The 26,516-nt window shown below is 35.1% G+C and overlaps 1 protein-coding gene across 1 annotated transcript in view; it reads right to left on the reverse strand.

Moving 5' to 3' along the window:
• The window catches only part of kcnq1.2 (potassium voltage-gated channel, KQT-like subfamily, member 1.2), a 35,319-nt gene extending 14,593 nt beyond the window's left edge, over window positions 1-20,726 (reverse strand). The window contains exons 1-12 of the mRNA XM_052597267.1: window positions 20,643-20,726; window positions 18,892-19,018; window positions 17,820-17,898; window positions 17,615-17,711; window positions 15,941-16,081; window positions 11,512-11,622; window positions 10,437-10,532; window positions 10,215-10,346; window positions 5,857-5,998; window positions 4,177-4,203; window positions 2,861-2,969; window positions 2,491-2,559 (exon numbers count right to left, since the gene is read on the reverse strand). Coding sequence (XP_052453227.1) covers window positions 2,491-2,559; window positions 2,861-2,969; window positions 4,177-4,203; window positions 5,857-5,998; window positions 10,215-10,346; window positions 10,437-10,532; window positions 11,512-11,622; window positions 15,941-16,081; window positions 17,615-17,711; window positions 17,820-17,898; window positions 18,892-19,018; window positions 20,643-20,726 — 1,214 coding nt within the window. The remainder of the gene's footprint in view (window positions 1-2,490; window positions 2,560-2,860; window positions 2,970-4,176; window positions 4,204-5,856; window positions 5,999-10,214; window positions 10,347-10,436; window positions 10,533-11,511; window positions 11,623-15,940; window positions 16,082-17,614; window positions 17,712-17,819; window positions 17,899-18,891; window positions 19,019-20,642) is intronic.
• Between the last annotated feature and the right edge of the window lie 5,790 nt (window positions 20,727-26,516).

Here is a 26,516-nt window from a genome sequence, read left to right on the forward strand (position 1 = left end):
TTTTTAAATGGTTATGCATTTTATTACAATTTATGGTAAAACTATTAACTTTTTTCCTTCATCGTTTTAGAAATGAAAGGTCAAGTCGAGTGCATTGCATTGTGGGATCCAGTGATCTCTCTGATTGATACTGTATATTTGATTGTGTACTGTATATCAGAAGCTGTCTGTGACTGAAGTTCTCAGTGTGAATAATCTCAATAAGTATGTGAGTCAGAGATGATTTCATACTCTCTCCTCCTCCACTTCATCCTCATTATACGTCTTCACACACAGAGTTGTTTTGTGTCTAAATGACATGTGTTCCCACTCCGTTCATTCTTGGCGAGACTACACTGAATATCTAAAAGAACAACACGCTTTTGTGAACTGTTTGCTAATCAGACTAAATAACTGCAGTGGAATATTTCACAAAAGTTCATTCACATTTTAAGTCTCGGTGTAAGCCCATAATGGTGGAGATTTCAGGATTAGGCTGACGTGAAACCATTTCTTGTGGCAGAATGCATTCACAGATGAGGTCAAAGGTCAAACCAACTAAACAGCACATCGACCTTATCCAGACAGACAGACCTGAAAAGTGTGTCTGGGTGACGTTACATCTATAAAGAGAGAAGGCTAAACAGAAAGACACACACACACTTACAGGCCAATCTGAGCCACAAAGATGATAATCATAAAACAAATGGATTGTCAAATAACAAACAACTTCTAAACAGCGCTTTTGGCTGCGTGTTTGGAAGAAACGAATCCATCATTAAGAGTTTTAACTATAAAATTTAATATGAGTCCATAATCAATAATAATGCTTCCTTCAATGAGGAAGAAATGTCTATCTCCTGGTGTCGTCTCACATTAAAACCCACCCACATATTTGTTTAGAGCTGTTTTGGCTTGTAAACTGTGCTTGATTTGTGCAGATTTCTCTCCTGAATCAGACAAGACAACTTTTTTTAGCTGGAAGCGACGGTTTGAAGTTAAAAACATCTTAATGATAGATTTGTTTCTTACAAACACACAGCTTCGTCGCTTCTCCAGATGTTAACTGATGGACTGGAGTGGTGTGTGATGTTTTTATCAGCTGTTTGGACTCTCATTCTGACGGCACCCATTCACTTCCATTGGTGAGCAAGTGATGGAATGCTACATTTCTCCAAATCTGGTGAAGAAACAAACTCATCCTAATCTTGGACGGCATGTGTGAGTGAAATTTTACCAAGTTTTCATTTTTGGGTAAACTATTCCTTTAAATGTCATGACTGTGAAATACACACCCATCATCCCTTTACACCCCGGGCCGCCCACTTCCTCTCTCACGCCCTTCCTGTTCTTTATTCCTCCCATTCGGGGCTTCTCACAAGCCCTGATGAGAGTGATATCCTTTCATTTCCCTGGACAGGCCCACGCTAACACAACTCATCAGAGAGCAGAAAGCGTCCAGTGTCAGGAGAACACAGAGGACGTGCTGGAAGTCACATGAGATGCTTTCACAGGTGTGGTTCGGAAACAGCCCTGTGTGTCCAGCCCAGCCAAACACTCATCTACTGAGTCATTTCACATCTCATGGGTGCCAGAATGAGTTTGGGCAAAGCTCATTTCAGTAATCAAATAATCGTCTGCGTGAATCAAGATCTGTTTCTTGCATCACGTCAGCCTAGATTCATTACATAAAGATTCATAGAGTTAAAGATTCAATGCAAAGAAAAATTATTCACTGAACTGAGTCGGCTTACTAAACAACAGAACTTTCTATAAAAAACACATAGTTCAAGTAAAAAGTGCAAAAGTGAGAGAGCATCTCCCCTTCCAGGCTGATCAGGACAGGAAACAGACGGGAAACAGACAGGAAACAGACGGGAAACAGACGGGAAACAGACAGGAAACAGACGGGAAACAGACGGGAAACAGACAGGAAACAGACGGGAAACAGACAGGAAACAGACGGGAAACAGACAGCCAGGAAACAGATAGGAAACAGATGGGAAACAGACAGGAAACAGACGGGAAACAGACAGGAAACAGACGGGAAACAGACAGGAAACAGACAGCCAGGAAACAGATAGGAAACAGACGGGAAAGAGATGGGAAACAGACGGGAAACAGACAGGAAACAGACGGGAAACAGACAGGAATCAGACGGGAAACAGACAGGAGGTGTAAAGGGATGATGGGTGTGTATTTCACAGTCATGACATTTAAAGGAATAGTTTACCCAAAAATGAAAACTTGGTAAAATGTCACTCCCACATGCCGTCCAAGATTAGGATGAGTTTGTTTCTTCACCAGATTTGGAGAAATGTAGCATTCCATCACTTGCTCACCAATGGATGTGAATGGGTGCCGTCAGAATGAGAGGAAGGAAACAGACGGGAAACAGATAGGAAACAGACGGGAAACAGATGGGAAACAGACGGGAAACAGACGGGAGACAGACGGGAGACAGACGGGAGACAGACGGGAAACAGACAGGAAACAGACAGGAAACAGTACCTGCTTGTATTCAGGTGCTGAGTAGAGACTGATTCTTCCTCCTTTGCCACAAACGGGCTTCTCAACAGACTGAAAGACAGAAAGAGGCGCTTTCCTTCATCTCACAGCTGAGGGAGAGGCAGATCTTGAGAAGTTTCAGATGCAAAAGGATGAAAAGTGAGAGTGCTTTAAAAGACAAATGAAATGATGGGGGAAAAGTAGAAAACACAAATGCATCTGATGTTCACACCATAGACACAAATGCTACTCCTTATAAACTGAACAACATCAGCCTGCAGTTCGCACACACGGATGGAGCAAACGCGAACATTTAATGCCATTCTGAGCGAAGAAAGCATTTAACGGATGGATAAAAACCAGAGCAGCTCACCGTGAAGCGTCTGTGACCACAGGAAGAGCGATGTCTTCAGCCGTGAAGTCCAGCTCATCCACCAAGCTGTTGTTGCGTGAGATATCGGGCCTGTCCAGTTTTTTCTTAACTGTAGAGAAAATGACTATGCGTCCAATTCAACCACAAACAAACTAAAGTATGTATTTAGATGTGCTTGAATGAAAATAAATACACTGGTTTATGTCAGAAAATGGATGCATTTTGGAGAAAACTCAAGAAAAGAGATTGAGAAAGCAGGAGAGCGTTTGCAAAAGACGGATACCTGGAGAAGAAGGACAGCTGAGAGCGAAAGCTGACCACGAGCGCTGGCGGTCTGTTGACATGCACACACAAAGAAAGAGCAAGAGATCATGCTATACGACAAAAACAAGACAAGAAAGAGCAGCAGATGCAGAACATGATCAAAATATAAGATGAAATGTCAAGCGAACACTGCAACGTGAACAAAACCGTCTGAGCTGGCTTTAGAATGTATACCATTGATTTGGCATTCGTGTGACCTTTGACACTGCATTTAGGTCTGTTTCTGTCCCTGATGACCCTCAAAATGCTTCAAGACTCCAGTGACGCGGTCTTAAATAAATTTACACCCCTAAAATGTTTTTACATTAAATAAAATAAATGTATTAAGTTGTCGAAGCAACATCTCATTTTCATGTAGTTTAACTTAAAGCTAATAAACTAATAAAAACAACACCAAAAATGCACAACAAAGTTACTAAAACATTTTAAAATTAAATCGAAAAAAAACTAAATATTAAAATATTAAAAGCATCTCAATCATACTAAAACAACACAACATACTCCAATACTCCATAAAATAATAATTACAAATAATAATAAAAAGTATATAATTTTATGTAATTCTAACATAATTTTAGTCAGAGGGTCGAAATTGTGCAAAAATATGATTTTTTTTTAATCTTTTGCAGATGTTATTTATATGTCCAAGAAGAAGACTGTACATTTGTAATTATACTAAAAGGCCTTTTATTTGCTAAAAACTATCAATCGATGACCAAAGCCATGTAGCACACGTTAGAAATCAAATTAGTTTAATTTTCTTTTTATCTATTAACTTTTATATATATATATATATATATATTTTAATGTAATTGACTTGCTGTTTTGACAAACTTTGATACATTTAAGCAAGTCTCTGCCTTTCAACGTTCACATTTTTGCCTCTCTGGAGCAAGCGACACGATGCCACAGTAACACAAACATGCACTTGCAAAGAAAGCAGAAGCAGCAGCAAGCAGTAAACCACAGCGGCGCGGAGAGAAAGCTCTCACCTGATGATCGGAAAAGTTTTGAGATGCCTGCGTGAAGGGAAAAACATGTGACATTTGATCTACCGTTTCACAATTCAGTCGACTCCCAGCGGATGTTTCACTCTGAAATACACCACAGTATGGGCTTCAGTCGTAATGAAGCTTCAGAAGAAGCATCTGTGTTAATGTGTTTGCTTTCATGATGAAGCCGTTCGGCAGGAAAACACATAAAAACAAACTTATTAACAGACCGGTTTAGCAGGGGACCGGATGCGTTCCACTCACATGTGGAAAATGACATCTATTCAATATGGAAAAATGGGTCAGGACAAAACTTTTCATCTTTCTGTCCTCTTAATCACTCAGCGTAACGCTTCCGCTCAATTTGTGGGGCACAAGAATGGAGAAAATAAACGACAGGAACCTCTTTTGTGTTTGTTTTCTGGTTGATGAATTCCATCGAACGCTCCACTGAAGAAGAAACTTTGCTCCAGAACAGAAACTGTATTTTTGTACTACACATTTCCATTTAGATGTATCTGTTGAATCTGATATGAGTCAGACATCATATGCTAGTCTTTAATAAAATCAAGCTCAGATTTGCAGCTGTCTAATACACTTTTCATGTGACACAGTTAAAAAGAGCTGTGTTTACATGCAAATCAATAATCCGTTAATCGCACTGACTGAAAAGCCTTTATATAAACACCTCAATCGACCCGATTAGCAACATAAACCTAGGAATCCAAACACTTTCTCAATCAGGTTAAAAATTAACAATAAATTCATAATAAAGCTTAATGAAAATATATAGAAAAACAAACTACTAAAAATTGCGAAAATGCAATTTTGTCAATGTAATTATACAATTACAATTTATTATAATTATTATGAAAATATTGTGTATATTTAATCGTACTGAAAAGCCTTCATGTAAATTCTTCAATAAATTAAAATAAACCTTTGAATTTGAAAACTTCCCAATTAAATTAAATTAAATTAAATTAAATTAAATTAAATTAAATTAAATTAAATTAAATTAATTATTATTAAACCTAAACTGAAATTAAAATAAAACCTGAAAATAATAAAAAATATCGTGAGGACCCAATCGATTCGATTAGAATCTGAATACTTTCTCAAATGTTGTGATTCGTGTTGTTATCGTTAACTAAAACCATTCAAAATCATTTCCAGTCACTTCAAATAAAGCTAAATAACTATGAATAAAATAAATAGCAAAATAAAATTTAAATTAAATTCTAGATGGTAAAACAAACTTAAAAATGAACCCAAAATAAAATGATGCCTTGATAGAAATGTTTCCTTGACAAGTAACTGAAATAAATAAGCTTAAGATGAAGGAACAATGACATGAAGTGACAAAGTAACGAACATTCCTAAAAATAAAACTGAATAAAAAAATAAAAATACAAAAAAATCACATAATGTAAAAAAATACAAAATTAAATGCTCATTAAAATTATAAAAAAATACTATAATAGTATATTAAAAATAATAATAATAAAAATAACACTTGTGGTGATCCATCTGCGAGCTGACTGGTTCTTATTAATACTAATTTAATCATTTTTGACATGTCTTTAGAGAAAGCTAACAGGAAATACACTGATGAAACACTAAGCACTCACAGCTGTGCATTATACAACGGACTAAACATAAAAAAAGAATGGGTCGTACCAGTGGACTCCTCAGAAAAGACTCGGTCTTTATCATCGATGTGGTCGTAGGTGATCTGTGGGATGGAGAGGGCTCGTTCTCCTCCGGGACCCAGAGAACCGTTATCACGTGTGACCTTTGGCTTCCGTTTGTACCGCTTACTCTGAGAAGACACGAGTGACAACATCACATGGACTTACATTTATGCATTTAGCAGATACTTTTCAAACCAAAGCGACTTGCACTACATCCAGGCTATACTTTTTTTTTTTTTTTATCAGTACATGTGTTCCCTGGGAATTGAACCCACAACCTTTTGCGCTGCTAACACAATGCTCTACCACTGAGCCACAATGCTCTACCCACAACACTTCATACTTCATAAAGAACACTTCATGAAGAAACAATTCACCTAAAATGATGAAAAACACTTGGACGACTTACACTAATAATATATATATAATTAAGATCTAACTGAGCTATAAAATAGATATAATTGAGATCTTTTAGTGCTTGTTCTTCTGCTCACCAAGGCTGCATTGATTTGATAAAAATACTGTAAAAACAGAAAAAAAATTGAAATATTAATATCACTCAAAACATCTGTTTTCTATTTGAATATAGTTTAAAATGTAATTTATTCCTGTGATGCAAAGCTGAATTTTCTGAATCATTACTGCAGTCTTCAGTCAGATGAAATCATTCTAATATGAGGATTTGCTGCTCAAGAAACATTTCTGATTATTATCAGTGTTACCACAAAATGATTGTAGCGCACCTGTTTTTAACATTGATAATAATCAGAAATGTTTCTTGAGCAGAATATTTTCATGATTTCTGAAGATCATGTGACACTGAAGACTGGAGGAATGATGCTGAAAAAACAGCTGTGCATCACAGAAATAAATTACATTTTAAAATATACTGTCATGAAAAATAGTTCTTTAAATTGTAATAATATTTACTGTTTTTACTGCATTTTTAATCAAATAAATTCAGCATTGATGAGCAGAAAAGACTCAATTACTCCAAACTTTTGACTGGTAGTGCATGTCATTATCATGTGAAAAACAATGGCAAATACTCAGCAAAAGTGTTTTTACGAAAAACCATACAAGTTTGGAACGACGTGACAGTGAGTAAATGAGGATTTACTCGCCATTATGCGTTACTGGAAGCTCATTCAAATAATTTCACAAAGACAAATTCAGGATTCCTCAGATTGTGACGTACGAGTCCTAAATCCCAAAACAAAGACGCATTTAATCACAAATATAATCTGATAAACAGCAGCTCCAAGAAACTCTTTGTTACTTCCCAAGAAACGCCGATAAGGCTTACGGAAAAACGACACGTCTGTGCACGTCAAAATCCCACAGATATGAAATTCAAATTTTCCCTTTTTTGGAGAATATGCATTTTGTGAATTAATGAATTCTGCGGTGACTGGGCAACCTACACAATGAGTGAAATATTAGGGTGAGGGGGTTGGGGGTAAATCCGGGAGTCCTGAATGAGAGGTTTATGAAGGAGAACAGTCACACGGGCCCAATATGTTTGGAGTCAGAGCTACACAAAGATTGTTTTGTTGTTGTTGCGCTACACAAAGGTTTTGCTCCCAGGAGAGCGGCTGCGATGACATCACCGCATTTGACTGTGTCTTTGTGTGCAGCAGACAAAGAGGGGCGAGTATGACCCCGTCCCATGACATCAGGTCTCTCTCGGCTCGCTTCTCACACCTAAACCTACATCCTGAACTGGGTTCTCTTCAGAAAAGCCCTGTGAAGTCCACCGCACACTGCGGCGTTAATTAAAACGTTGAATGGCATAAACCTTCTGGATACATGTCAAACACACACTCACACACACACACACACTCGCTTGTCAATCGAACTCTGTCTGGGGAAAATGTATCACTATCTGAACTTGTTAAATGTTCAGATGATAAAAATGTTACATGCTTAATACATGATGAACCTGAAGAAATTAAATTTATGTTTTCACTTCCACATATTTAATTATGTCTGTCATAGAGATACTATACAATTATTGATTTCCACTTAATAATATCAAGTCTCATCCTACATTTTCATGTTAAATATCACATCGACTGTAAATAAGTCATTATGAAAGTAAAATGAGTTGCAAATGTAATTTCAAGTTGACTCTAAACTTAAACGCATATATTTACACGAAATACAACTAGTAAAACCCCTTAAAATATAACATCCTTATATCCACATTACCATTCAAAAGTTTGGGGTTAGTCATTTTTGGGGGAGTTTTTGAAAGAAGTGTCTTGTGCTCACCATGAATGTATTTATTTATCTAAAAAATACAGTAAAATCTGAAATATTGTAACATATTTTTACAATTTAAAATACTGGTTTTCTATTTGGATATATTTTTAAATATAATTTATTCTTGTGATGGCAAAACTGCATTTTCATCGGCCATTACTCAGTTTCCTATTATTATTAATGTTTAAAGAATTTTAAGTGCAGCTTTATATTTTTGGTGGATATTTTTTTTTTCTCTTTTTTTCCAGAATTATGTTTTACTTTTTTGTTACACTATAAGGGCCCTATTTTAACGATCTGAAACGCAAGTGTCAAAGCGCGAAGCGCAAGTAAGTTTGTGGGCGGGTCTCGGCGCTGTTGCTATTTTCCCGGCGGGATAAATGGCTCTTGCGCCCGGCGCAAATCTAAAGTGGGTTGGTCTGAAGTAGCTTCATTATTCATAGGTGTGGTTTGGGCGTAACGTGAAATAAACCAATCAGAGCGTCATCCAACATTCCCTTTAAAAGCAGGTGCGCAAGTTCCATTATGGATTGCTATTATTGTGGCGTATTTACCAGGCGCACGCCAGGAGCGGTTAACAGCCGAGGAGACTGATGTTCTTGTAAGAGCAGTGAAAGACAGAGAAGTTGTGTTGTATGGGGATGGGAGAAACCCACCCAAAATAGCGTCGGTTAAACAGGCGTGGGAGGAAATAGCCACAACTGTTTCATCGATTTTTTTTTCCTGGTTCTTGACGGACAAACCAATTTGTCAGATGTCCTTATATACATATATGACCTCAAACAGGTCTGATCCTTAATTACTACAATTAGCCTGAATAATTTGTAAGCTAGATTTATGCCTATTTTTTCACATCTTCGTGGCACACCACAATGATTTCCGTCATCTCATGTGTTAATATTTTTTTAAGTATAACAATTTATGATTTGCAAAAATAACTGTTGCATCTGTGTAGATTACATGAGCAAAGTGTATGCGCGTTGTGCACGCTATACATTATGGTCAAGCATGCGCCCTTAAAATAGCATAATGAACAATGCGCAACGCGCCACTGACTTTAGACTAGGTTTTTTCTGGTCAGTGGCGCAATTGTTTCATGGAACAGCAAAATAGCACCAGGGATTGTTTGCGCCGGAACACGCCTCCTTTTTTGCGCTGAACCGCCCAGGGAGCGCAAGTTGATTCACTAGTTTAGCGACGTGCTTCTGTGGAGGGAAAAGCGCGCTTTGCGCAGGTGCAAAATAGGAATGACACATGCGTCGGTGTACAAAGTCAATTGCGCTGGGTGCAAGATAGGGCCCTAAATGTCTTTACTGTCACTTTTTAACAAGTGACTGCATCCTTGCTGAATTTTTTCCAAACATAATAAATGATCGCAAACTCAAAAATACCCAAAAGACAACAATATAGTGACTAAAAGCAGCATTTAAATAAACATTTTGCTGTAATAAAGAAGGTATAAAATGCTTCACAGGAAACGACTCGTTTTCTGAATCCGTTCACTTACATTAACTGATTCAGTACAATTAATGAATCTTCACAACTCTACATTCTAGAATTGCATGTTTAATTATGTCAGGCTACACTACTACTTTGTTGGAAAAAGTCCTTTGTAAAAGCTGGGAAAGCTTTGAAAGCAGCCGATCCTGTGATGAGTCAAAATGAAGCATCAAAACTCATTTTATTTCCGTTAAATAATAAATGGCACAAAAACCCCCTGCAAGGTAGCCATGTGGAAAGTCACTGGAAAAGCTAACGTCATGCTTCTAAAAAGAATAGTAAGGTTATAGTCTTGCTATGTTTACTTTCCAACATGAATTCATTTAAAACACCCCTCAATCCCTCTACTGTTTACCCTCAGAGACCTTTGCATGTGTTCTGGGAGCCTATAGAAACATGGACTTAACAAACAATAACCCCTCTAGAAAAATGCTATTACTGTTAGTGCTTCGCAGTGGCCCACTACGGAGGCTCAATCAGGACAATCGACAGGAAAGAGCACGACAGTGACCAACACAACACAAAGGACTTGAAAGACAGAGAAATCTCCATTTGCAGGCAGGGGAGGGAGCTCCTCACCAGCCGTCTGAAGTTGCCCGGGCTGGAGTTTTCTGAGTTTAGGATGGGGATGTAGTCGCCCGTCAGCACGTACATCTTCCACGTGGCCGTACAGCTGTCGGACTTCTCGCAGGCGTAGCATCTCCACAGCGTCTGAACGCAGGACAGAGTTATTTATGGTATTTTAAGGAAGAAATGTTCATGGTGTTGTGGCCCTAGCTTTAGCTTTTAGTCTTTTGTCACCTGTATTAGAGAAGCTGCGGCTGGTATCTGCCGGTTAAAATGTTTCTGCCTCTGTTTCTGCTGGACTTTAAGAGCAAAACCAGATCCCAGAATGCCCTGCACACAGAGGTAATAGAAAATACATAATAAAGAAACTACATGGAAAAACTCACACTTGTCTTGTAGCATGCATTTTATTGCATATAATAAATGTATTTATATGAATTGGAAATCACTTAAAATTATGTATATTCTAAATATTTATTTATTGTTTTATATATTAATTTAAGTATATATTACTTATTATAATTGTTTATAATTGTGTTCATGGATGTGTGCAGTATATATATATATATGTATATATATATATATATATATATATATATATATATATTAGTATAATGTATGATACTTCAATTATATTTTAATATTAAATAAAATAATAATAAAATTAACAATTTACTATATTATTTAAATGATATAATTTAGAATTAATAATTATATATATATATAATTTTATATATAAAATATAAAATATATATATAATATATAAAATATAATATAAATATATATATATATAATATATATATATATATATAATATATATAATATATATAATTTTAATATATAATTAATATATAATTTTATTAATTATAATTAATTATAATTAAAATTAATTATAATTTTATTAATTATTTTTATTAATATATAATTTTATATATATATATATATATATATATATATATATATATATATATATATATATAAAATATAATTTTATATATATATTTTATATATATATATATATATATATAGTTCTAAAGAGTTCTATGTACTGCAGTAGTTCTGATTTGCTAGAATTGTGCTTAAGCCTTATGTTGCAGATGCATGTTATATAATGTGTAACATGAGGACTGCAGGCCCCTGAGGCCCCTGGGGGCCCTATCACTCTTAAATGGACCACATTAACCCTGGACCCCATTACTAGAGGGCCTCTATAGGAAAACACTGCCCTGGGGTGCCAGACAAGCTCAGAGAAAGTATGTGTGTGTGTTTGTGTGTGTGCAAAGAGAAAGACAGGAGTCAGTGTGTTTACCGCAGGCAGAGCGAAGAAGGAGATCGCGAACACGCTAAAGCAGGAGGCAATGGCCTTCCCGATCCACGTCTGAGGGACTTTGTCTCCATAGCCTATTGTAGTCACCGTAACCTAAGAGGCAAACAGAGTTTGGGATTCACATTCATAATTTTTAGTAGTGTTTGCAGAAATATGATAAAAGAGACAAAACCTAGCAACCACCCAGAACAACCATCACTCTTATGTGCTATAGGAACAGATTCATCTACAGCGATATCGTTGACTTGATTGCAAATTAAAACAGACACTATTTCAACTGAACAGAGATGACATCAATGAATTCAATGATGAACTGCCTTTAACTATCATTTTGCATTATTGAGACACTATTTTCCAAATGAATGTTGTTCAGTGCTTTGGCGCAATGTATTTTGTTTAAAGCACTATATAAATAAAGGTGATTGATTGATTGATTGAACAGATAAAAAAAAAAAAAACATCTTAGAAACTGTAAAGAAATGAGCTAAAAACATACAGAACACACTGACAGCTAGAAGTCGACCGATAGTGGAGTTTACAAATACCGATAACTAGGTTGGACAACACTGGCTGAAACCGATAAATCAACCGATAGTTTTAAAAAATGGATAAAAAAAAAAACAGTACTGAACCATACTTTTGTAAATTAATAAAAAAATATTAATATTAATTATTAAACTGAACATTAAAGTTTATAATTTAATAACTAATGTTAACTTTAAAATGTTTTAGTGATGGCAAATGTTAAAATTAACAAAGCTTTCATTGATCTTAATGTTAAAACTGGATTAATTGTAAAGTGTTACCATTTCACTTCAACAGTCATGCTAAAGATGGATATCTTTAAATATCTACACAAAAGCCATAGCTCTTATGTATAGATATTGTATGTGTACTCTCACTATTTATTTGCTTCTATTTTAAAACACTTGTTAATTATCAAAATAACAAAATATGTCATTCACACACCAGGCAAAAGCGCAGCATTGCATCTAGGACAAATCACGGGTATCACACACTGGACACATCACATTCAATTCAAGTGGCAGTCTAAAACAGTTGATTTAATCAACAAATGGGTAAAAGTTTACTTCAAGAATGAACAATGTAGCTTAGATGAGTTTGAAGTTTGGTGTTAAAAAAAGAGCAGACAGAAAGAGAAAGTTTGATTAATGTTACAGCTCTATAAATGAAGCACACAACCTATATTAACGCCATGGAAAGACAATTGTTTCACTGAAAAAATGCACAATACACAATCTTAAAGCCCAGGGTGACATCTTTATGTACATTGACAATGATCTGGGAACAAATTGAATGTAATTTATTTAAAAACTGTGCGAATGGTGCTCTGTGGTGCAGCAGGATTTTTATGGGCTGCATTTATATCCACATATGAATATTCCTGCACTGTGCAGCACACAGTGTCATGTGTCAAAAGCAAACATTTATATTGATATTGATTATATTGTTTATATTGATAGCAGACCCTCCTCAACTGCTCCAGCTATGAACACAACGTAGATGGATTTTTACCGATGGCCAATAGTACTAGCAATCAATTATTGTACCGATTAATCGGCAAAACCGATAAATTGGTTTATATATATTGGCAACCAAATAGCAAAGCTATGGTAACCTATAAGACCTTGGTGGCTAGTTTTGCTTGAGCAAACACCTTTTTTTTTTTTACGTCCAGTTCGACCAAACCAGAATAGACATTACATCTACACAACATTTATTTTAATTTTGGAAGCAACAAATACACATCAAATCAAAAACAGATCTATGGAAATGGCAGACGTGCTACACTTAAGGATTTATGAGTATGTCTTCAAAGATGTCTGTTGAAGTTCATCCTCGGTTAATTCTTTGCCTAATCCAGCCTGAAACATGGCGTTTCAGCTAACACAGAGGAAAACAAACAGGCCTGTAGCAGCGTAGTTCATTCGAGAGGGCTTTCTGCTGATCTGGTGTGTTTGGTTTCTTCCCATTCAAGATGGACAAAAACAGCTAAAGTAGGACGAGGCGTCAAACAAGTGCTTCGGGTGGCGTGAGGCTTTAATCCCACCACTGAACATCCAAAAGACCACAAAGGCCACGACAAGAGGGAGTCCACAGTCACTGGGATTCAAGTGCCATGGGTGGCGCCCCAGACTGTGTGTGTGTGTGTGTGTGTGTGTGTGTGTGTGACTTAGACCCCTAATATTCTCCAACCAAGTGATTCACGTCGAGTTATTGAGTCACTGAGTTCAGTCGATGCTCTACGTGTGTGGCAAAACCAAAGCTAACATCTCAGTGTGTGTGTGTGTGTGTGTGTGTGTGTGCGTGTGTGTGTGTGTTTGCGTGTGTGTGGTATTCTAAGCGTGTGGGCTGCGATTACAGCACTAGTTTTTTATTTCTGTCTTGTCTTTAATCATACTAAATATATCTGCTCACAGCTCTTCTTCTTTTTAAGTCAAGCGTTACGCTTTCTAACATGTTTAAGAGTGACTGGAGAAATATAGCTACTAGAATATTGCGTATATTTTCGCATGAGTGGAACGCTGTATAATCAATTAGCATTTAACACCAGATCTATCTGTTTAATAATCATAAACACGCTAGCAGGCAAAGGGTTGGATACATTTACTCCACTATTTATGACTTATATTTAAATAATTTAAGCTAATAAAGTAGGATTTGTTTTTAGCTAAGTGCGTGCAAACTGTTGACCACCACACTTCTTTAAGAATTGATTTAAGCTTCTACTAAGTTTTTCTTTTACTTTTATTAAGGATAAAGAACATTCATCTTCCTTCTTAAAAGAAAACAAGAGGCCAGAGGAAACAGCAGCAGCTTTGTTAAGTTAGCATGGAGCCGAGCGCCTAGCGAGAGCGGTTATGATTCATGTCGTTTCATCATACGGCTCTGGATGTGTCATGCCAGCTGTGGTCTGCACCTGCAACTCCAGAAAAGAAAAACACAGACCAGACACCAAACGGTTCCCCTTCGCTCACTCGGTCCCGAAAGAAGAAGACAAAACACAAATGAAAAAGTGTTTCTCTAAAACTATGAGATGGAGGACAAGAGATGTCTGCTTGCATCTGAGGCTTTCTCTTGAGAGTTTCAGAAAAGACCTCAATGTCTCAAACATGGCTCACATTTGCACAAGTTCTCAAGAGGATCTCATCATGCTATCCACATTCATTGTATACCACTATAATCATACCGCATGACATTTTATTGACTCAGTTGCGTCTGGTTTTATTACAATTACAGACTTCACAGAGACAAGAGCGAGACGACCCCCATCGAGGGTTTCTCAAAGCCACCTCCTCCATACAAACAACTGCTTTTGTCCGGGATTCGAGAGCCGACGGGTGGCCGTACGCTTTCTGACCCTCTTCACAGAGAGGTAGAGCCTCTGCAATTAAAGCTTTAATTAACAGATCCGACACTTTACGGCACAGAGAACAAAGCTCTTTGAGCGAGAGGTGAAAGGGACATTGGCCGAGCTTTTGTGGCTCTCAGATTCCCCGTACAGCCGTACGATTGGTTTCCCATTACGGTTCACACTAAATTCAGCTTTTTAATTAACTGCACTGGAAACTTCATCCAGGACCGATTCCAACAGCCTTTCGAGTGGGTAGCTGGATGTTTTATGACCCTCTTTTCTTGTGTGGTTTGCAATGCGACAGAACAAAGAAAATCACTGGACATTTAAAAGCATTTAGAGCTTCAATTAAAGTTTCTGTTGTGGATTTAAACATTCCCACCATCCCAAAGAAAGACCCTGAAACTCACCAGACCAGACCAGACCCAATGACAAATACAAGCTATTTGAGACACAAAATACATTCGTGTTCAACTAACTTTGACATGCAGCACTCATGAACCATCCACACCGAGGCACTTTTCCCAAACCTGCTGAGCTCGCTATGTATGCTGTGTTTTAAGGTACATGACTGACATAAAATCCATATAAAGTATTTAATACCAGCCAAATTCTGAGGATTCATCACCAGTGCAATCCCACAATGCATCATGAAATGTGCACGTTATAAACATACTTGATATGCATTCAAACTTTGAAGTACTCTACAAAACAAGAAACTTCATGATGAACTGCTGATTAGCTTGTGTATGAGGTCACACCAGATCCCCAGAGGGCAAGAGGATTTCTAGATTTTAATTATGTCGAAACCACAAACACACCTAACATTGAACAACTCAAATGATTTAAGTTAGACGATGACTGATGTGAAAAGCAGATCTCCAAAGTCGTTGATCAGACCAGCTAGCTTAAAAAGCCAGACTTCCTTAGTCGATCATCGGATGGAAACTAGACGAACCTGGTCTTGTGAACAAGGTGTTTTTCTGCTTGTCAACTCCAATGACTCAAGTTTTTAAAGAAGAAGACTAAACTCACCACACCCCACCACAGAGCATCAGCATAGCTAGAAAAACCCGTCCTCCCTTCCTCGTCCACTGCGTCTTTCTCCGCCAGATACACAAAATAAGAGGAGAAGATCAGACCCAGGAACCCGATGTACAGCGTGGTGATCAGCTCCTGAACCGGGGGAAAATCGTTTGTTAATAATCAACAAAGATGAACCCATTTCCAAGACTTAAGATTGAACTTGAGCTCCTGATTATTTCAAGGCTCTGCATTATTTCAGTGATCTGACAAATTTTTCTTATACATATCTTACATACCGTACCGTATTACACATATCTTATTAGACAATATGATATCAAATTATGTGACAAAATTTGCATACATTTTTTGTTACATTTTTTATTTTTGTTACAATATGTAAATTCACTCAAATAAATATATATTTATTTATTATCTATAAAATATATATATTTTTTAGATATATTTTATTTGAGTAAGTCCAAGGGAATAAATATCTGATGGCAAAATTTTTATAAATTATTTGGTACATTTTTGGTGCAACTTAAATTCAATCAAATAAATATATATTTATTTATTATGTATAAATAAAAAAATATTAATTAATTAAGTCCAAAGGAATAAAATTCAGATGACAAAATTTGTTTACATTTTTGGTGCAATACATAAATTCACTCAAATAGTGTGATATATTACACTCAAAAAGTGCAATATATATATTTAAAATATTTAGCTATTTATTTGTTTGTTTATTATATATACATAAATTAATATTCTTATTTGAGTAAGTCCAAATAAATTAAAAGCATTTTTTGGTACATTTTTGGTGCAATTTATGAATTCATAACATGCATGAAAAAAAAAAAAAAAAAAAAAAATATATATATATATATATATATATATATATATATATATATATATATATATATATATATATATATATATATATAATTTTTTAATATACGTATATACATTCAAAGATAGGATTCAAATCTAAATAAAAAGGACTTTTGAATAAATGTATTTTATTTGATTTATTTTGTTTATTTTTTTATTTATTTATTTATTATTTTTTGCTTAGTTTTTTAGATTTTAGGGGTCTTTATTTATTCTTTTTTTTGTGTGTTTTAGTAGAATAAAAATCTGACGAAAAATTAAATTCATGACTTAATGGAAACCTAATGACACACTGTATACATTTTTTGTTACATCTTTGGGGCAACATACAAACTCCAGACTAAGATGAAAACCCAATAAAAATGGCATTTTAAACTGCTTGAATACATAGTTTATGTGGCGAATGCCATGGAGTATAAAAGCACCTTATAAGGCAAACCTTCCCTAAAGCCAGGAGTGCATGTGAAGGCTCACGGGGCGCTGAATATCAGCCCAATCACCCCTGATCCACTGAGAACTTCAGCCCTTTCATAAGAAGTGTGTCAACGCTGAAGCGATTGAGAAAATGTGTGCATAAAGCGATTGGATTTAATGCATAAAGCCTTAGATCACTGCCACGGGAGCTCTCCGCTTAGATTATCCTAATGTGAAATCATGAGGCCATATTTGGAGAGAAATCTGAGGTGGGTTGTGCCAGACGTGCACTGATTAGCCCTGTTTGATGAAATCAGCGGCTTTCATTGTACTGTAAAGTCTTAAGGTGAATATCACGGCGTAAATCAAGCGCACCTGCCGATGAATAAAAACCACTGATCCCAGAAGCCTCCACGTTCCCCCCTGACGATCCACATGCAGCATTCGCAAGATCTGGAGGAAGCGGATCCCTCTGCAATCACAGAAATCACAGCAATGTAGTAGAATAAACATCAGGGAATATGATCATCACTGGATGTTGTGCTGCTGAGGATGATGCTTCTGTTGATCATTTCTGTACCTGATCGCAGATGTGGCGAACACTTGCCCATTAGACCCAACACTCAGAACCACAACAGAGGCCACGACTACTATCAGATCTGAGTCAGCAGTCAAAGAAGAGAGAGAGAAAATACAAGAGAAGTGACAAGAATGACACCATTTTGATGCAAAATGTATAAATAAAAATACAGCTCATGCAACCATGGTTATTCAAAAATATACTCAATCGGAAACTATTTATTCATTCATTTTACTAAATTTTTTGTTTATTTTTATTTATTTTTTATTTTTTATTTATCACTTATTGATCACTGCAAAAAAAACTATAAATAAATTAGCCTGTAAACATGACATTTCCGATGAAGTGAAAGTAATAACATTAAGGTTAAAGCCTCTTTGGTTGTTTACTGGTTTGTTAGTACTAATGTTTATTAATTTAATTGTATTAATTTATTTACTTTAGTCATGCAGTAATTATTTTATTTAATTGATTTATTATTACATTTGTATTTTTTGTTACATTTGCATGCAGTTTATTAATTTATTAATTTAGAAATTGCATGAACAAATATTTCATTGTAGTGAAAACAGTAACCTTAAGGTGAAAGAATAACATCTTTAGTATATATACTGTATACTAAACTAAAAAAATATTTCAAGTAATACTTTGTTACTTGAAATAAAATAAATGGTATCTGAAAAAATCCTAAATGTATTTTATTTAAGCTATAAAAACTACATAAATATATATAAATCTATAAAAATAAATAAAAATGACAAAAACACACGACAAAATTACTTAAACTTTAAGACAAATTGTAATGAAAATTAAATGCATAAAAAAACAAATTCTATTAATTAACTATTATAATAAAAACTTAGAGTAGTTTCTCAATTATACTAAAATAATACTGGAGACAATTAGATAACCTTTAGAAAAAAAGAAAAAAAAATTAAAAAAATAAATAAACAAAACAAAACAAAACAAAATTAAATTTAAAAAAAAATAAAATAAAAAAAAATAAAATAAAATATGACATTTTTAGTGTGAGGAAAGAACCTGAAGTTATACAGTTCCTTCAAGTAGATACCTATAATGGAGATGGGTTTCCTGATGAACCTCAGACGGCCTTTAATACCCACATATTTGCTCCGACAGCCAGCTGACCACAGACGGACCACGTACTCCGTCCCAAAAAACACCACCAGCACGATCTCCTGTAAAGCAGAAAGAAACAGGTGGATCTTTGCATGCATACATGCGTTTCTGAACAGTATCCCGGAGGATTGTCTCGCTCTGAGTCAGCAGGACACACTGATCTACAGCTCCTCTCTGACCTCTCATCATCATCTGACCCCATCTCCGGCCCGACTGCAGTTTACTTACACAGGTCAAAAACAGCTAACAACAAATATAGTCTGCTAGCAGAAACAAACTAACTGTGAGAAAAAAAAAAATCTTAAACTTACTTATTTCTATTTATTTCCACTAATGAGTGACTAGTTGTTGTCCAGTAAGAGTTTGGAGCTATATAAATGAGTGTGAAACATCTCTGATCCTTTGATGTGAAATGACTCACTATTAAAATAATACAATTAAAAAATAAAATAAAATAAAACAGTAGATGTCTTGGCTGGGTAATAATAAAATAAAATAATGAATAATTAATAGAGTTCCTCGTTTCAGAATCTCTCCTTTAGAGATCAGCTTTGATTTGGAACTTTGATTTTTGTCTTATTCTATTTTATTTTTAGAATAAAATCAATTTAGAATTTTCATTTGGAATCTTTTAAGTGTGTCTTTTGTGATCTTAGGTTTTTAACTGATTGTACTTTTCAGAGGATTAAAACAAAACAAAAGATAAAATGTTTCTTTTCACAGTAATAAAAACCAGACACAAATAAGTATTTTTCCAGAAAGAGATTTATATTTGACCATTCTTTGAGAAATGTTTGTACTGCGATCTTTGCTGAGTCTAAGACTCTCCCTTTTAAACATTATCTCGTACACAGTATAAATAGACTCAAACGCTGTTCAGCTCCTCTGTGTTTCTCTGAGGTCCTCCTCACAGTTGTTGTGTAGTGACAGAAATACTAAACTACTCCATCAGGAATATTTAATGTGCTCTTAGGAATAAGAGCCTTCAAACCCTGTCCATGAACTCAACATTAGCTCAACTGAGATGTGACACTGCCATCCAGTGGGAGACTAGAGTACTGCATGAGCCTACTGGAAATCACCTGCAGCACACATAAAGAAAATACCCCTTTAACTTTAATAATAAATATATCAGTGTGTGTGCATGCTATTCAATAAATAAATAAAGAGATGAAAAATACATAAACACATTTTATTTTAGTAAAAAAAAAGGATCCGTCTTGGTATTTTCTGCTGAGGCAAAAAGAAAAGAAAAGAATAAAGTAAAAATGTATTTTTAAAATAAATAAATAAATATAAATAAAAGCATCAGTCTCAGCTGGGGGAAAAATATAAACAACAAAGCACTTGTTTTTTTCTGTTAGAGGTAAAAATAATAATAATAATAATACAATTAATTAAATAAAATAATCAATAAATAAATAGTTAAAAAATGCATTTATTAAAAATAGTTTAATAAAAAGTTTTCATTATATATTAGGGATGTGTGATAATATCATAGAATAAATAATACATAAATATATTTACAGTATCAGTCTTAGCTATGTAATAAATATAAAAAACAAGCAATTTGTATTTTCTGTTAAAATAAAATAAAATAAAATAAAATAAAATAATTAGATGGGAATAAAAAATAAAATTAAATAAATACATAAAAGAACTGATATCCTGTGAAAGGCTTACCATCCAGTAGAGAGATCCTGTTGCGAAGTCTGCATACTGCTCGATGGTGGACAGGACGCTGAATATCAGGCAGACGAGGACCATGAGGAACCTGGGACATAAAGTAGGTAAGATCTGCCATTACACACAGGTGTATCTCTTTCCATTTAATGATTTCATCGGATGATTCACACCACATCATTATCTGTTCACATCAAAACCGCGTAAGGTCATTTCATCAGAGACTGATGAAGATTTCGGTTATTTTTCCATTGAACTGGATCTGGAGGCAACTATGGCCCTGATCACAAATCATCTCAATTCACAAACTTGTTATGAGCCAATACAGCAGTAACTCAGCATAACTCAACACTTTGTCACATGCTGTTTGTATTTGCATATAACTAAATGTATTGCTTTAATATACATAATTCATTTTAAATTTACACATTCAAAAACACCCTTGCATTCTTTGGAAAATAAAATTCTCTATGATTTCCAGTTAATCGTAATCCTGCAAGCTTTTTATGATGCACATCAGGACAAACACAAATATATTAAGGCATATTTTTAGACATCAATCCTTAAAAAAGAATGAACGAACAAATTTACTAATTAAGATCAAATAAAAATAGTAGATGTGAAACAAATTAATTAATTAATTTTAGCTGGGTAATAAGTATAGACAACAAGAACTTGCCATTTTCTGCTAATTTTCTGTTAAGGCAAAACTAGATAAAAATAAAATAAAATAAAATAAAATAAAATAAAATAAAATAAAATAAAATAAAATAAAATAAAATAAAATAAAATAAAATAAAATAAAATAAAATAATAGTAACGGTAGATGTCTTGGCCTTTGGTATTGTTTAAATTAAATTAAATTAAATTAAATTAAATTAAATTAAATTAAATTAAATTAAATTAAATTAAATTAAATTAAATTAAATTCATCATGACAGATTGTGAAATGCAATATAAATACAATTGACTTTCACTGATTTGTCTTTAATTCCATCCTGACACATTCAAATAGATGTTAAAAATTAAGTTAAAATGAATGAAAAGCACACCAGCAAAACACAGCCCCCCTAATTACACAGGACGTCCTTAATCTACTAGTCATTCAGAAAAGTCTCAGACTAGTGATGGTTTTGAACAGAATGAGTGTACTGTTAGTGTTGGTAAGGATTCCCACACACAGAGGACAGATGTGAGAGAGTTTAACCACATGAGAGGTTACATACGCTTTTCCTTCAAACACACACACACACACTCCTTCCAACTCAAAAAGACAAACACACAATGTGACTCACACAGCAGTCAGAGATCAAAAAGTCAGATGTTTATTTCAAAAGATAAAGCAGCGAAGGCGTTCTGGAGTTACGTCACGTCCAGATGTACGCTGACCTCGAGTGTTCGAGCGGCTCCAGTCTGTTGTGACTGAAGGTGGTCTCCTAACATCACCCAAACCACAGTCATGACATGTGAGCAACATCCTCAAATACTGACCGCTCCTGAGCGGAGAGACACCTGAGCTGAGGCTCTGCTCATCTAAAGAGTCTGAACTGTAGAGCGCCGTTCTTCATAATTCTATAGGATCCTATAGGATTCCGTTCTAGTTCTGTTCTGTTCTTCAAGATTCTAATCTATAAGGTCCTAATTTGTGGCAACATATATTTAAAAGTTTTTGAATAGTCAGATATTTGATCCAAAGTACACCAAAAACAGTAAAAATGTTTTACTATTTAAAATAACCCTTTTCTATTTGAATATAAATTCTAATGTAATTTATTCCTGCGATCGAAACTGTATTTTTTGCTGCTCAAAAAACATTTATTATTATTAAGTTGAAAACAGATATGTAGGATGTATTTTTAGGTTTCTCTGATGAATATAAAGTGCAGAAGAACTGAATTTATCTGAAATATAAATCTTCTGTTACATTATACATGTCTTTAGCATCACTTTTGGTCAATTTAAAGCATGCTTGCTTAATAAAAATAGAAATTTGAATGGTTTAGTGTATAATAGATCATTCTATTCATCAAAGAATCTTGAAAAATATTGATAATGATAATAATAAATGTTTATTGAGCAGTAAATCAGTATGTTAGAATGATTTCTGAAGATCGTGTGACACTGAAGACTGGAGGAATGATGCTGAAAATACAGCTGCACATCACAGAAATAAATTACATAAAAAAATATTCAAATAGTAAACTGCTTTTGCTGTATTTTCGATCAAATAATGCATGTTTTGTGAGCAGAAGAGACTTTTGACTGGTAGTGAATATAAACTGTAAAGTTTCTGGAGTGACAAACTGAATTCCCTAAAATAAAACTTGCTTCCAAGAATGCTCCTGAAATGTTCGTGCAGAGAGTAGAAGCTGAACAGTAAATTGGAGGCAATGATGCGATCAATTGCATTTAGCTTAATATACACCCTTGATTTTGCTCACATAGAAAAGAGGAATCCATCTTTCAAATCGGTAAAAGATCTACTTTCAATTGCGTGCACTCAAAATAACCATAAAAAATTTTGTGCTTTTGTAAAATAAAGAGCAAACGGTGCACTTTCTTCCGTCTCGGTGAAATGTAGCACGTCAAAAAAAATTTTATCTCAACTCTGTGTTTGACTCACAGACTTGAAAAATATATCTATAGAAAATGTCTACTTTTAAATCAACCAATTCAAATGGAAAACAAATATGTTCAGATTATGTAGTTTGTATGGAGAGGAGAGTCGTTGACCTCGTCACTGCAGCCGAATATACAGAAAACACTAGTTTATCAGTGGATTATAATGTTAAGGCAGTCTTCTTGCTGTTTTGCCCTGACACTCTTAGGTAATAAATGTTATAAATAATGTTCAGTTTCTTGCACCACGGATAATTTCGCTTCACAAGATCTCAATGTACTGTATTGTCAGGAGCCACAGCTGTTAATTTTGTTCCTTGAGATGCTTTTTTAAGACTCTCAAAGAGACAATAGCAGTCAGCTTGCATCTTGTGGCCTAAGGTTGAGTAAATTAACAGCAACTTCAAATTTTTGGTTTTCGTTAGGTTTATGCTCTGGGTTCTGCTCTATCTGATTCATCATTGTAAGGTTCTGCTCTTCTTAAGGTTCCAGACGATCAGGTTTCTGCTCTTAAAGGAGTCAAAGGACACTGACGCTGAACATTACTGGAAGCAGTGGCTTTTAAACATTCACTCTGTTTGGAGCCCATAATCAGAAGGTCCTTAAATTTCTGTCACTAAGACTCTCAATGCTATTCAAGCAAGGCGATTATGTTCAGAAAACAAGTGCATACTGTATGCCGTTTCAAAACTTATGTCAAAAGAAAAATATAAGCGATCTCATATGAGCTAAATGACTGCAGCTGCGCTGTATGGAAAAAGAAATGCTCCTCTAATCCGTTTCAGAAATGACCAGATGTTGTGATATCACACCATCAACAGCAGGATTAACAGAGATGCAGGACGCTACACTCGTAAATGGAACAAATATGGCCTCCATCGTTTTCTCAAATTTGGATTAAGAGCCATGTCAATAGATGAAAGAGTAATAATGTTTCATAAGCTGAATATCCCTTTAAATCTGTCTAAAGGTTGAGTCGCAGGGAATTGTTACTATAAACCGTTCAGGTACCATCTGTGAATAATAGTCAAAATATGAAAGAATCAAACTTTGGCTTTGATCTTATATTCAAAAATAATTGAATGTCTGTTATAGACTGTATTTTATACATACTGTATACACACTCACAAGCCACTTTATAAGGTACACCTGTTCAATTGCTTGGTAACACAAATAGCTAATCAGCCAATCACATGGAAGCAACTCGACATCTAGATGTGGTGAAGACGTCTTGCTGAAGTTCAAACCGAGCATCAGAATGAGGAACAACGAGGATTTAAGTGACTTTGAGTGTGGAATGGTTGTTGGTGCCAGTCGAGCCGGACTGAGTATTTCAACAACTGTGAAATACTTTGCAGGCTGCTGGTGGTGGTGTAATGGTGTGGGGGATGTTTTCTTGGCACACTTTATGCCCCTTAGTGCCAATTGGGCATCGTTTAAATTCCCTGGCCTACCTGAGTATTGTTTCTGACCATGTCCATCTTTTTATGACCACCATGTTCCCATCCTCTGATGGCTACTTCCAGCAGGATAATGCACCACCTCACAAAGCTCGAATCATCTCAGACTGGTTTCTTGAACATGACAATGAGTTCACTTTACTCAGATGGCCTCCACAGTCTCCAGATCTCAGTCCAATAGAGCAGCTTTGGGATTTGGAGGAACGGGAGATTCACATCATGGATGAGCAGCTGACAAATCTGCAGCAACTGTGTGATGCTATCATGTCAATATGGACCAAAATCTTAGAGGAATATATCCAACACCTTGTTGAATCAATGCAATGAAGAATTAAGGCAGTTCTGAAAACAAAAGGGGGTCTAATCCAGTACAAGCAAATTGTACCTAATAAAGAGGCCAGTGAATATACTATATATATATATATATATATATATATATATATATATATATAGTACAGACCAAAAGTTTGGACACACCTTCTCATTCAAAGAGTTTTCTTTATTTTCATGACTATGAAGATTGTAGATTCACACTGAAGGCATCAAGGGCTATTTGACCAAGAAGGAGAGTGATGGGGTGCTGCGCCAGATGACCTGGCCTCCACAGTCACCGGACCTGAACCCAATCCAGATGGTTTAGGGGTGAGCTGGACCGCAGACAGAAGGAAAAAGGGCCAACAAGTGCTAAGCATCTCTCGGGGAACTCCTTCAAGACTGTTGGAAGACCATTTCAGGTGACTACCTCTTGAAGCTCATCAAGAGAATGCCAAGAGTGTGCAAAGCACTAATCAAAGCAAAAGAAGAACCTAGAATATGACATATTTTCAGTTGTTTCACACTTTTTTGTTATGTATATAATTCCACATGTGTTAATTCATAGTTTTGATGCATTCAGTGAGAATCTACAATTCTCACAGTCATGAAAACAAAGAAAACTCTTTGAATGAGAAGGTGTGTCCAAACTTTTGGTCTGTACTATATATATATATATATATATATATATATATATATATATATATATATATATATATCTATATATAGATATATATAGATATAGATATATATATATTAGGGCCGGGACTCGATTAAAACAATTAATCTAATTAATTAGAGGCTTTGTAATTAATTAATCGAAATTAATCGCATATAAATATTTGACCTGAGAACAGTGAGAAGTAATTTTTTTTCACATGGATTTATAGTATACCATTGAATAATGACTGAATACATAAGCTTAAGCAACAAAATATTGTTTATTTTTGTTCAACCAAGTCTAGCAGACCAGTGCAATTTTTGCCATGAAGTGTAGCAATAGCATATTTAGAAACAATTTAGAAATAGTACATTTCAGAAATTCAGGAAGCTTATAGGTGCTGGAACCTTCTGTAAAGTGTTTTTTTTTTTTCAAGTAAAACACAATACTGTCAATTACATTCAGAACATTGGAAACACTGACTATTAGAAAACCTCTCTCTGTTGCTTCAGAGGCCATAACATACTAAGTCCAACTCTCAATAACCTTGGTCAAAACAATAAAGAGTTCAACATAAACTGTTGCACCAACAAAATAATACATAGTTCAACATAAAATGTAAAGTCCACGCTAGCTGCTATGTGTTTTTCATTGAGGTGATACTTGAGGCTCGATGTACTGCTGCAGTGATATGCGAACGCTAGTTGGTGCTTCAGTATAATCGGTCCCGCCGAAACGCATCCAGTGAGAAACGTTCCGCGGTGCAAAAATAAGTTATTAAAAATGCGGGAATTTTTTTTTCTGTAATTAATTAATCTTAGT

Source organism: Carassius gibelio, chromosome B25 (genome assembly GCF_023724105.1).
Source record: "Carassius gibelio isolate Cgi1373 ecotype wild population from Czech Republic chromosome B25, carGib1.2-hapl.c, whole genome shotgun sequence".
Classification (NCBI taxonomy): Eukaryota; Metazoa; Chordata; class Actinopteri; order Cypriniformes; family Cyprinidae; genus Carassius; species Carassius gibelio.